A 12,199-nucleotide genomic window follows, 5' to 3' on the forward strand; every position below is an offset into this window, starting at 1 on the left:
TTCACTGTTTCTGGTCTTCTGTTTTCAGATAGCTTTGTGTATTCCCAGCATCTAACACAGGGTTTCTGACATGCTAGAACAGAGGTGTGGAAGCTCTGGTCTGTAGGCTGAAGTGGCCCACTAGGGCTTTGAATCTGGCCCTCAGGACTTTCCCCAGCATACTGCTCCCCTCCCCCCTTCCTAATTACCCCCAACTTCAGCCCGGCCTTGCAGAGTGTTTTTGTCTGGCTGGAATGTGACAGCAGGGGTCCGCAAGGCTTACCGGGCATGGGCCAGATCACTCTCATGGAGATCCTCTGTGGGCCGGACTGGTGCAGCGCGACACCAGAAATCGCGTCTGTGCATGTCCGTGGCACCGGAAATCGCTTCTGCACATGCCCAGACACTGAAAACTGTGCCTGCACAGAAGCGATTTTCGGCATCTGGGCATAGGCAGAAGTGATTTCTGGTGCCATGGACATGTGCAGACATGATTTCCGGTGTCTGGGCATGCGCAGAAGCGATTTCCAGAGCCATGGAAGAGAGTCCTCACACCGAGCTGCACCAGTTTAGTGGGCGGCTTGGTTCGGGGTTGGCTCATGGGCCAGTTAAGCGACCCTCATGGGCTGCTTCCGGCCCATAGGCTTTAGGTTGCCAACCTCTGCCTTGGAGCTTTGTTAGTGCCTCTTTTGGTGTGTGATCCCATCTACACTATGTATTTAATGGAGTATAGTAGCACTTTGCGACCTGCTACCACCATGCAAATATATTATTCCCGAAGTTGGGTGCCCCTCTCTCTGCCTAGCGGTGGCAAAAGCCCATGGGGCCCAGGCACCCGCACAGGGTCTGTGTCCCTTTGGAGAATGGAAGATGCAGCAGAGACCGTTGTGGCTTTAAGAAATTTGCTTCATTCATCTATTTACACCTTCCGTGTGCATGGAGCCAGTCCAGATCTTATGGCACAGTCATTCCAAGAGGCAGCACTGTAAGCTGACTGCAGTCTGCCTCTCCTGTGATCAACCTCTGCCCTCCCTACCCCTTCTTCTTCCCCCAACCCCCTCCCCTCCCCTAGAGCAGTTACTCAGGCCACCTCCCAAATCCCCAATCTCTGTTCACACCTGGAGTAAGAGGGGAAGGAATTTCCTTGTATTGTTAATGTCCCTCAATTGCTCCCTATCATTCGTAGCTCAGCCACAGGAATTCCTTTGCAGCTTGCATCCTCCTTTCATATCACAAATAACTGAAATCACAGTGTAGTGGAAAACACACAGGAAAAATGGAAGATTTGGCCTTGCACAGTCAACCCTTCCTGTGAGTCCTCGCTGGAGCACCCCTGCCCTTGAGGGAGGCCCAGCTGGGGCTCGACTGTCCAGATTAGGAGCCCTAATCTGCACAGGTGGTGGCTAGGGAGACATCCAGCTCCATCTGATTGGGGCAGGTACAAAGCAGTCAGAGAGGATAAGGATGATGGCCCAAATGCTGCTGAGGCTCCCTATGGCTGGATCTGGTGCTGTATGTGGGTGATGTTCTAGTGGGGGAATTGTGTGTTTGGAATTGTTCCTTTGGGGTTATTTCGCAGCATAAGAGGGTTTTTTTAATTGCTGTTTAAGAAGGTTTACTGTTTGGGTTTTGTTGTTGCTGTTCAGATAAAAATACATTTCCCCTCATATATTTTCTGCCAAAGATCCTTCTGAAGAACCTGCAGTGTTAACTGGCAAAACACCTAGCATTTATTAATTTCTAGGGCTTGCCCTAAATCTATAACAATGTGGTAAACAAGATTCAGAAATTGGTTCCCAAATGCATGCTTGGGTCTGAGCTACAGTTCCCAGAGGGGTTTCAGCATCCATGCCTCATCCCAGAGAGCAGTGGTTAGGAGCTGTGTTGCCCACCCTCCTTGAGTGCCTTTGCCTGGCTCACAGCATATCTGATTGTAATAATTTCGGTAGCTTGACTGGATGGAGGACGGAGAAAGGGAGGTGTATGTGCACATGGAAAGCTCCAGCATTTGCAGGGCCACAAGGAAGTCTGCCCATTTTTGTGTCTGGCCCCGCCCACAGTGGGCAGGAGGCCCCTGGAAGATTCCCCACCATGAAATGCAGCCCTCAGGCTGAATAACATTGTGGGCTAAATCCTAAGAACCAATCTGAGGTGGCTGTGCGGGAGCTTAGCAAATATTTTCTAAACATGTCCTCGGTAGGTATGTTGACATGACAGTCGTGCCGTTTCTTCTCTCTCCATGATTCTAAAATAACGCGGCAGCTTTGGCTTAGGAAATCTATTTAACTTATCCATGCATTCAGGACAGATCCTGAAGCTGAGGCTCCAGTACTTTGGCCACCTCATGAGAAGAGAAGACTCCCTGGAAAAGACCCTGATGCTGGGAAAGATTGAGGGCACAAGGAGAAGGGGCCAACAGAGGACAAGATGGTTGGACAGTGTTCTTGAAGCTACCAACATGAGTCTGACCAAACTGCGGGAGGCAGTGGAAGACAGGAGTGCCTGGCGTGCTCTGGTCCATGGGGTCACAAAGAGTCGGACATGACTAAATGGCTAAACAACAACAACAACAACAACAACATGCACTTAAATAGGGTGAATAAGTTGCTATTACTAAGAAATGTTAATGTTGGGAATAGATACTATATCTACCTTCCTTCCTTTGTTCTGAATTATATTTGGAGTTATAATCCCATCATCCCGTATAAAATCTAATACCACTTTTTCCCATTGGTTACAACACAACAGCGTTCTGACCACATTTTTAGATTTAAGCAGGGTGCTATGTGCTCCCAAATAGCATAAGGGTATTGAATGTGGTCTTGTGCATGGAATACACCTTCCTAAGAATATTGCCTTCTTCCTTTTTGAAAATGAAAAGCAAGCTTATTGTTTTTGGCAGAGAGGGAGAGAGAGAAAGACTGGGTGGAGTGCAGCCAGTACAGGAGGAATCTTCAGAAACCAGAAGGGTGGCCCCTCTAACTTTTTCTGTAGTTGGGGAACAGGACCTCAGAGTTCCTCAGACCCCTTTCCTCCCCACAGCTAACAAAATCGGACTAAACGATGCAAAATGGGGCGGGTAGGTGGCAAAATCGAGCAAAATAGGGGAGACCCTTATAACCCCTAAATGGACAAATGCAAAGTGCTTTGAATCTTGACGTGTGATGCAACTGGGAGAGAGTGGGGCGGAGTCGGAGTATCCGGAGAGGAAACGTTGACGTGAACAAACAGAGCCAATTAAAAGCCCGCGTTCTCATCAAACTGGAATTCAGCAAAATCTAAACTGTTACCCAATATCTGTCCGCATCCATTTCTGCAAGCTCTAATGAGATCAGCTGGCACTTCTTTCGAGTAGGCACCCCTAGGATTGCACCGTCAGGAAAGGAGCGGCAGCTGAGAAGCAAGAATTGCAAGCGAGATCTCTTTCTGAGCAGGTCCGTGACAAGTTCGCACTTCCCTCCCCAATCTTCTCCCCAAAGTTCAGCCCCGCTAGTTAACCATCATCCCGTTTGGCCGGGATTCCTCGACCATCCTGCAGATCTCAGTGGCGCAGGGACGTCTTTTCGCGCTCTTGGGGCCAGAGGAGGCGAGGGATCCATGCACCACGGTCTGTATTCTGCGTGGCAGCCTTGACGGGTGGTTGCCTTTGCCTAGAGGGGAACCGGGTCCCAGCCAGAGGAACCAGCTCTTTCCCACTCCTTTTTCTCCGAGGCAGAAGGAAGAACCTGTTGCTGAGGAGGAGGACGGGCAGTTTGGAGTCCCGGGTTAGCTGTCATGGGCGTAGCCAGGATTTATGTTAGTTGTGCCAAGTGCGCCTGCTGCTCTCAGTCTCTCCGCTCTCCAGTAGGGGAAGGGAGGGAGAACGTTTCTTGTTTCCATCCCTCGCCATTGGGATGCCAATTTAGGACACTTCCAGCCTGCCACTATTTTCAACTGTCGTAAATTTAGGGAAATCGCCAGCGCAATCCGGAACCCTCTGGTTCCTAACCCTGCTCATCCCGAGGGGCGGCGGCGTGTCTTTCTGCAGGATTGCTCCCTCTTGAGGTCCTTTCCAGCTGTTGACTGAGAAATCATCCTGATTTAATGGCACAAAGTGTTCAGCCTGTCGTAAATTCAGCGCGAGCCGCTAAGGGTCACTTGTGAACGAGTCGCTTTATGGAGCACGAATCTTGATGCGTTTGCACAAAGCTCGCGCGCGAAGGTTAGGCAATGGCTGTGCGCGCACACGACACTCTGCCCCGGCTGGCTGGATCTGAAGCACGACTTCAACCCACCCTGCGTGAGATGTTAAAAGCAACATGAGCCATTGGTGCCCTCGCTGTACTGTTTTGGACACGCTCTGAAAAGTTTTTATTTTTATGTTTTTAATAATCTGCAAGCCTGTTCATTAGCTCCAATTGTTCCTGCCACCCCAACCTCATTCAGCCTGAGAAAGAATTCTGTGGAACTCAAAAGTTTGCTCACAAACTTTGGGACATTTTGCTTGGTACATAGTAACAAAGTTATCGCTATATTGTGGCGTTTGGATTCTCCCATTCAGTTTCAAGGCACCCCCATTTCTCTTACTTTGGGAGCATAGCCCAGGTGTGCTGGGAAGTTGGCAGGACAACCAGGGATCCTCTGGATCCTACATCCCTGTGCGTCTTCCTCTAGGTCAGCGCCCTAATTAGTTTATTCCCAGCTGACCTATTTCTTGAGATTTCATCCTGATTTGATTGCATCAAGTTTTCAAAGGAGTCAGATGCCTGCTGTTTAGCAATCATTCCCACTCTCTTGTATGAGCTCCCCACAAATAATTTTGCAGTTGTTACTCTGGACTTTCCAGTGCATTTTCCATCACTTTCCTTACTGTGAAATGTAAGATTCTTATGATCTGAAATCAGTTTTCTTGTGCAAGCTTGCCAAACCCAGTTTAATTCCATTACTGAAATTTGCAAGTATGTCCTGGAAGCCCACCCAGAAAATAAGGACAGTCTGCAAGTGGTCAACAGAGTCGGGATGTCCTTTCCTTCCAAAAGGGGGCAATAATTCAAACTCCCCCTTCTCCCTTCCCTCTTTGTGGGAAATCCAGAAAGAGGAGTCAGCTTCAACATTTTCTGTTTGCTGGAATGGGCACCCAGCGAAATGTGGATCTAGCAGGGAGGACTTCTGGGCATAACTTACCTGTAAACTGTGATGCTGATCACATCCGCATCTCTCACTTACTCCAGCTTGCTCACTTGCCATCGTCGTGCATCTTCTACCACTGCATCTGAAGTCCAAAGTCTCAGGACTCAGCTAGATTGGTAGAGAAAAAGTGATTAAATGTGTTGTATAGGCGATACAATGTGGGTGGCGCTGTGGGTTAAACCACAGAGCCTAGGACTTGCTGATCAGAAGGTCAGCGGTTCGAATCCCTGCGATGGTGAGTGTTGCTCGGTCCCTGCTCCTGCCAACCTAGCAGTTCGAAAGTAGATGAATAGGCACCGCTCCGGCGGGAAGGTAAACGGCATTTCCATGCACTTCTCTGGTTCTCCAGTAGCGGCTTAGTCAAGCTGGCCACATGACCCGGAAGCTGTACGCCGGCTCCCTCGGCCAATAAAGTGAGATGAGCGCCACAACCCCAGAGTCGGTTGCGACTGGACCTAATGGCCAGGGGTCCCTTTACCTTTTTATAGGTGATATAACATTGTGCCACCAGATGGTGCTGTGTACTCCCGTTTATTTCTCTACCTGTTTTCCCTGTTTAAATTTACCAGGCCTTTAACTGAAACGCTTCTTTGATGTGTCTAGATTCAGCCTCAGACTCCATGGTCCTTTTGTATATACAAATGCACCTGTAACTGCAGCCTAAGACTGCCTCCAGATTGCTACTGCATGTGAACTGTGAGTAAACTGTATTTTATTCAAAGAAGACTGTTTTTTGTGCTGCTGTTGTTTTAAGGGGGATAAAAGGGGGAAACACCAGGAAAACCCAGTCTACACATCAAGGCATCCTGGATTGCTTCATCAAAAAGGCTGCAACTAAGTGAAACAGCAGTTTCCTAATTTTGTCGCAAAAGGGGTGTGCTCTGCTAAACTCACAAACGAGTGTAAGGAAGGGTAATATATCCTTTCCTAATTTCTATACACATCCTCACACTATTTTCCCTTGCCCCACTTAGATCTCCTCTTCCCGATACAGTTGCTGTTTTACAAAACCACTCCCCAAACGCCATCATGGATTCCAATCCCATCGCACCACTGACCCCCCGATCCTTCTCGAGAGATGAGTCGGATGCTTACATGCCAAAAGCAATTAAGAAGTTTTATCGGGGTGAGCCATTGGCACTGGGGGTGAGTATGGAATATAGGGGAAACCTAGAGGGTCTGTGTTCTCCTGCCTGCTCTATTTGAGAGCCCTCCCACTTCCTTCCCCATAACATTTTAGACCTGCCTACCCTTAGACAACTGCAAAGCCCTCTTCTCAGCTTCCCAGCCTTGCTTCTGAAGTCAATTCTGTCTTCTCTTCTGCACCCTGTGTAGCCCCAGCTAATGTGGGAGTTGTAGTTCAGCAATGTCTGGAGTTTAGCATCCTACATTCTGATTGGTTTCAGCGAAATACATACTCATCTTTCTGAATGAAACCTTTGGATTTTTGAAGTGCTTAAATGTTGACTGCATCATGATCTATTCTATTCATAATTTTTTTAAGTTCTATACTGTAGGAAGAAAATTCAGTTTGTATACAAGGGAGTAAATGTCACTGAACTCAGTGGGAATGGCTTTTGAGTGGATGTGTGTAGAGTTGCACAAGACAGGTCCAAATCTCCTGCCCTCCCACATACAAGTATTTTAAATAACATAAATAAGTTACGTTTGTCAGGGTCCCCAGGGAAAGCAGAACCACTGCTATGAGGAGACGGCTAGCCACACTCTTCCTATGCCTATCCAAAGAGATTTTTAAAGAAGTTGGGATGATACCTTGCGTGGTATAATTGTTAAGAGCGGTGGGCTCGTAATCTGGTGAACTGGGTTCGCTTCTGTGCTCCTCCACATGCAGCTGCTGGGTGACCTTGGGCTAGTCACACTTCTCTGAAGTCTCTCAGCCTCACTCACCTCACAGAGTGTTTGTTGTGGGGGAGGAAGGGAAAGGAGATGGTTATCCGCTTTGAGAGGGAGTGAAAGGCAGGATATCAAATCCAAACTCCTCCTCCTCTTCTTCTTCATCTGAGGTTCAGACCGCAGACTATATTCTCTGCCTCTTATTCTCTCTCTGGTGATATTCTGAAAAATAAGCAAGTGTCAACAATTGCAGCAAGATGCATGTCTGCCATGTTCTGAGGACATGCAGCCCAGCAGTGCTGTTTTTCTAGAAAAAGAACTTCCAGAGCTCACCACGAACACCTCAGTTCCTATGAGTTTCCCTTGACAAAAAGCCCTGCAGCCGAGAAATAAACAACACTCCACATACTCACAGCTTGCATGTTGAATGGCTGTGCACAGCCATAACCCTGCCCGACATCTCTGCATACATTGGTTTCCTTTGCTTCTTTCCCGGAGGCAAGACCTTGAGCATATCCAGTGCCGATTTACGTATAAGGTAAATAAGCTATATCTTAGGGCCCCACTCTCTTGCCCCCCTCAATTATACTGAAAGAAAGAAATTCCGTCTTTTACACTCACTAGGTGTAACAGGGTACAAAGGTCTGCTGTCCCAATGAGCAGTGTGGATTACTATGGGGATATTGATATTATATTAAAAATGCATTGTATTAACTACCATTGCATTGTACAGGTTAAAACACCTAATTTCATATTAATAAAGCTATTATTATTAGCAGTTTGCACCATATAATTATAATTATTAGCAGTTTGCACCATATATTTACACCTATTATTACCGTATTTCATGTTATAGCAAGTTTCTAGAGACTAGATTATGAGTCTTTGCAAACTGTGTTTCTAAAGGAACTTTTGTTATTTCCAAATGCCAATGTGTTTGCATTATTAAGTTTGTTATGAATAAAAAAAACATTTTAAGCTAGAGCTTAATAATTATTTCACTATTAATATACTTCTTCTTAATTGTATTTCATTATTAATATACTTCTTATTGATTGTATTTCAGTTCAACAATTACTTTGATAAAATACATATTTTGTTATGTGCAAATGGCTTTAGATACCTATTAGGTCCATAAATTATCATATAGCATATATTCAACACACAAAAAAACAAACCAGTGACAAAGTGTTGTTGACAAAGGACAGCTGGACATAAAAAAGGCCCCATTACCTTCAGTAGCTTTGGGCCTCATCAAACCTAAATGTGGTCCTGAGCATAGCAATGGTTTACTATTGGATAGCATTGCATTGGCTCCACCCACTTAGGCCTTCAGCCCTGCTCACCTCAACATGTGCCCACCCCCACCATGTTTGAAGTAACTTTCAGTTGGTCTGCAGCTGGAATGTGTGGTGATAATAAGACCTGGTTTTATGCTGTCTTTGCAGATCACGCAGATACTTATCGGAATTATGCAAGTTGTTCTTGGAGCTGCCTTTCACGCTGTGCCTTATTATTATTATTACACTTACATTGTAATTGAAGTACCAATTTGGAGCGGAATCTTGGTAATCCAACACACACCTTTGTGTAAAAAAAGAAAAAGAAAAGTTCCTTTGGGATTCTGCTTAGACTAAGGGAGAGATGGTGAGGTTGGGAATGTCCCCAGGTGATTGGACTGCAACTCCAATCAGCTCCTGCCTGCCTGGCTAAAGTTCAGGGGTGATTGGAGTTGTAGTTCAGCAAAATCTCTAGGGCTGAAGATCCCACAGCTCTGCAACAGCTGAAGACCATCATTGGAAGACCAGAAGGCAACACTGACCAAGGCTGAGCATCACTCAAAGATCCCACAACTGCTACTGTGTAAAGGGGGGGGGACCTCAGAATTATGCCTCATGAATTAAGTGGAAAATAGAAGCCACTGGGGAGGGAGAAACCACACACCTGACCTGTGGGCAGAGAGTCAGTGCTGCTTAATTGAGCGTGTGTTCTGGGGTGTTAGTGGCATGTGGGTGCAACGCCAGGAGCACAGGATTGGCTCTGCACAGTGCCAATCTCCATACCACCTGACCTCACTCTCCCAGTAAGAGGCAGAGACTCCTTTGCCAGGAAATCGAGTGCAGTCCTGCCCCTTCCCACCAGGCACTACTATTGAGAAGTTCAGCTTTTTTTGGGGGGGGGGGTAGACAGTTTCTCATGCTCAAGAGACATGAAGATGGCATGTATGTGGGATAGCTGGTGAAAATGTCAGAAGCTGGAGAATGGCTGAAGGGGTGTTCCTGTAATTATGGGATGGGGCTTCATTGTTCTGCATAGGCCTTTGCCCTTCCATATTGCTTGTGGAAGCTAACTGTCTGTGCAACTTTGCACACCTTCGGATCCTATTTCAGAGTGTATATGCAGTGCTGACATGGGGCCTTGGAGGTTGTCATGATGGGGTGACCATTCTAGGGAGCAGGGAAGGCACAGCAACAGTGCCAGATCCAGCCTTGGAGGCTCCTTGTGCCCTGGACCTCCTCCCTCAAAGAGTCCACCAGAGAGTCTGTTGGGCAGAATTTGTATGGACAAATCCCATGATAGTTATGGAGCTGTCCAGCAGAAAGGGTATCTTTGCTTCAGTACTTTTGCATGAGAAACATCAAGTAATGCTCCATTAATATCGTTTTCTGGTTATGACCTAATGGACTGGAAGGCAAGATGTGAGAAAAATCCCTTGGAATCTTGTTCCTAGCTTCTGACTTCCTTTTCCTTCTCTTACAGTACATCATTTCAGGGTCCCTCTCTGTGGCAGCTGCCAGGAACCCCATAATACCACTGGTAACTAATTTGTTTGTTGGGAAATTGCGATGAAAGATGGAGCGCAGAATTCATGGTGCCTGCTGCTTGCCATTTAAGGGTCCCTCCTAGAATTCCTGGTCTGAAGTTACCTTGTCCAACTTCATGCATTTTCCAGAGGAAGTTCTGTGTATCTCTTATGGGGTTTATCATCTCAACTCAAGAACCATATTGGTCTGCAGCTACCATGTCCAAAATCATGCATCAATTCAGATATGGCTGGTTAGAATCCAATAGTTATTTAACTCTATATATAGCTTGAATTTGTGAAACTCTGAATTTGTGGTGCTCTGCCTCTGTGTATTATGACATTATTGGATGTCCCCAGAAGCCCATTCTGCACTATACATTTAAAGCTGCATCAAAGTACTTTAGACAATTATGACTTCTCTCCAAAGACACATGTGAACTGTCATTCAGGGTACTGAGAGATGTTAGGAGACCTCTATTCCCCTCACAGAATTACAGCTCCCGGGGAGGTTTATACCAGGCAGTTGCTTCAGGATTGCTCAATAAAGGCATGATATCTCATTGTTTGTCCCCACTGTTAGGTGAAAGGGATGCTGGGAATGAACGTCGTGAGTTCTGTAGCGGCCGGCATTGGAATCCTTTTCCTCTGTTTTTCACTGGGTAGCTACCATTTCCTTAGGCAGGTGAGAGAGCTGCAATGAGCATCATCCGAAAAAGTATAGCGGGTGTAATAAATCCCCAGTGTTCCCTTGGGTAAGTGCTGGTCTCATCATAGGGAGGGCTCTTCCAGACTGTTGCTATTTTGGGGCAGGATTCCAATTGCATCCTGGCAAATCCAGGTTGTGAGATTAAAGTGGATTCGATACGCCCTTGTGCAAGAAACACCACTCCCCTGCTGAAAACCGACCCTTTTTGGATAAGGAAAATGACTGGAAAATGCACCAGAAAGTGTGTTTAGACAACCTCGGCAGGACAGGATTGGAGGATGAACAGAGGAAGTCATGGTGTGAGTAGAGTGGCGCTTTGACATAAATAGAGCAGTTATGGGATTACTTGAATTGCTTAAGTCTGCTGTGTTTGGCTTTGACCAGGGGTCCCCAAACTAAGGCCCGCAGGCCCAATAAGGCCTGAGAGACTTGTTTATCTGGCCTGCAGCGACCCCCATCGCCCACTGCCGTTGCCTGCTCTTACCAGCACTGCACTGCACCGCTGCCCACTTCCGGGTTGGAGGAGCACTGGAAATAGCTTGTGCACATGAGCAAGTGTTATTTGCGCATGTGCAAACGTTATTTCCGGTGCACATCTGGGTCGGAGGAGGCCCATGGACATGCGCACAAGATATTTCCGACCCAGAAGTACACCAAAAATAACGTGTGCGCATGTGTTTGGGCACGTGCTCCCCTGTCCTCCGGCCCGCCGCACAATCAGCGTTGGAGACACCAGCCCAAGGCACAGTAAGTTTGCTGACCCCTGGCTTTGACTGGGGGTCTTTTAAGCAAGGGGAGCCCTTGAACACTTCGGGGGGCAGCCAAGTTAGGCAGCTCTGCCTGGTCTCCCAGTGTCCAAGGGGCACATGGTGTCTGTGTGCATTATTATGTTGTTTTGCATCCTCACAACAACCCAAAGAGGCATCTGGTTGTCAGCAATGGGAACAGGGGGCTGCACTATCTGGTCCACTGGTCTGATTCAAACTCTGTTCTTCTCACATACACACACATTTATAAATGGATAATAATCCCCTTTGCCGGGCTTTCTGCTTCATTGACAGGGCATATTGTATGGAATCCTGGCTGTCTTCCTGGTATTCAACGTCCTTGAGTTTTGCATCAGTATCTCCACCGCTGCGTTCGGGTGCAAGACTGTTTGCCAGGACAACTACACCGAAACGGTAACACTGAAGAGAGTGGGGTTTGGTAGGCAAAGATATCCCAGGGTGGGGCCTGCTTCCTTGCTCCCCAAATAAGGTGTTTGTTGTCAAAACAGCATTTCACCTTGGGGCTAGAAGTCTCACTCTAAGTTCAAAGGTCTAGAGCTCATCCCTGAATACTGATAGCAAGCAGAGTTAGTTGCTCAGGAGCTAAGCAGCACTGCAAATGCACAGCAAGACTGATTTTTCTCCTGGGGTGTTCTTTTCCTGCAGGTTGTGGTGGTTTACCAGAACGTGAGCCCAGGCGACCCTGTTGCTCTTTCAGGTGCTTGCAAGGATCCCAGATCTCTCTGACTTGCTGTTCCTTCATCCCATCCTCCTTGACTGCCATTTCCAATGTTATGAGTAAAAAATACTAAATGTGCACTTAGGCACCAATGAGGTTTCTTGGCTCATCCTAGATCATCTTTGAAGAAATCTATATCTATCATGACCCATGCAAATAAAACACTGGGATTTTGATAA

At 47.0% G+C, this 12,199-nt stretch overlaps 1 protein-coding gene across 6 annotated transcripts; it reads left to right on the forward strand.

The window, feature by feature from the left end:
• Positions 1–3,018: 3,018 nt before the first annotated feature.
• On the forward strand, positions 3,019–12,199 carry LOC308592276 (membrane-spanning 4-domains subfamily A member 4A-like). Of its 6 annotated transcripts, none has more exons than XM_081203621.1 (8): positions 3,019–3,413; positions 5,752–5,844; positions 6,143–6,294; positions 8,451–8,570; positions 9,763–9,819; positions 10,389–10,490; positions 11,576–11,695; positions 11,948–12,199. In XM_081203621.1, exons 3-8 carry the CDS (start codon positions 6,178–6,180, stop codon positions 12,026–12,028), a joined length of 597 nt encoding a protein of 198 aa, XP_081059747.1. In that variant the 5' UTR covers positions 3,019–3,413; positions 5,752–5,844; positions 6,143–6,177; the 3' UTR covers positions 12,029–12,199. The 6 variants fall into 6 exon arrangements, with proteins under 6 accessions (XP_081059747.1, XP_081059746.1, XP_081059748.1 ...); XM_081203620.1 differs by having other exon boundaries at positions 3,022–3,413; positions 6,123–6,294; XM_081203622.1 differs by lacking the exon at positions 3,019–3,413 and adding an exon at positions 3,428–3,586 and having other exon boundaries at positions 6,123–6,294.

The sequence above is a fragment of the Podarcis bocagei genome (assembly GCF_964188305.1).
Source record: "Podarcis bocagei genome assembly, chromosome: 7".
NCBI classification, from domain to species: Eukaryota; Metazoa; Chordata; class Lepidosauria; order Squamata; family Lacertidae; genus Podarcis; species Podarcis bocagei.

Coding starts and splice junctions, on each gene's coding strand:
- LOC308592276 (XM_081203621.1), top strand. CDS start 6,178: ATGGATTCCAATCCCATCGCACCACTGACCCCCCGATCCTTCTCGAGA. Junction 6,295..8,450: donor GTGAGCCATTGGCACTGGGG/GTGAGTATGGAA, acceptor CTGTCTTTGCAG/ATCACGCAGATACTTATCGG. Junction 10,491..11,575: donor GCTACCATTTCCTTAGGCAG/GTGAGAGAGCTG, acceptor CTTCATTGACAG/GGCATATTGTATGGAATCCT.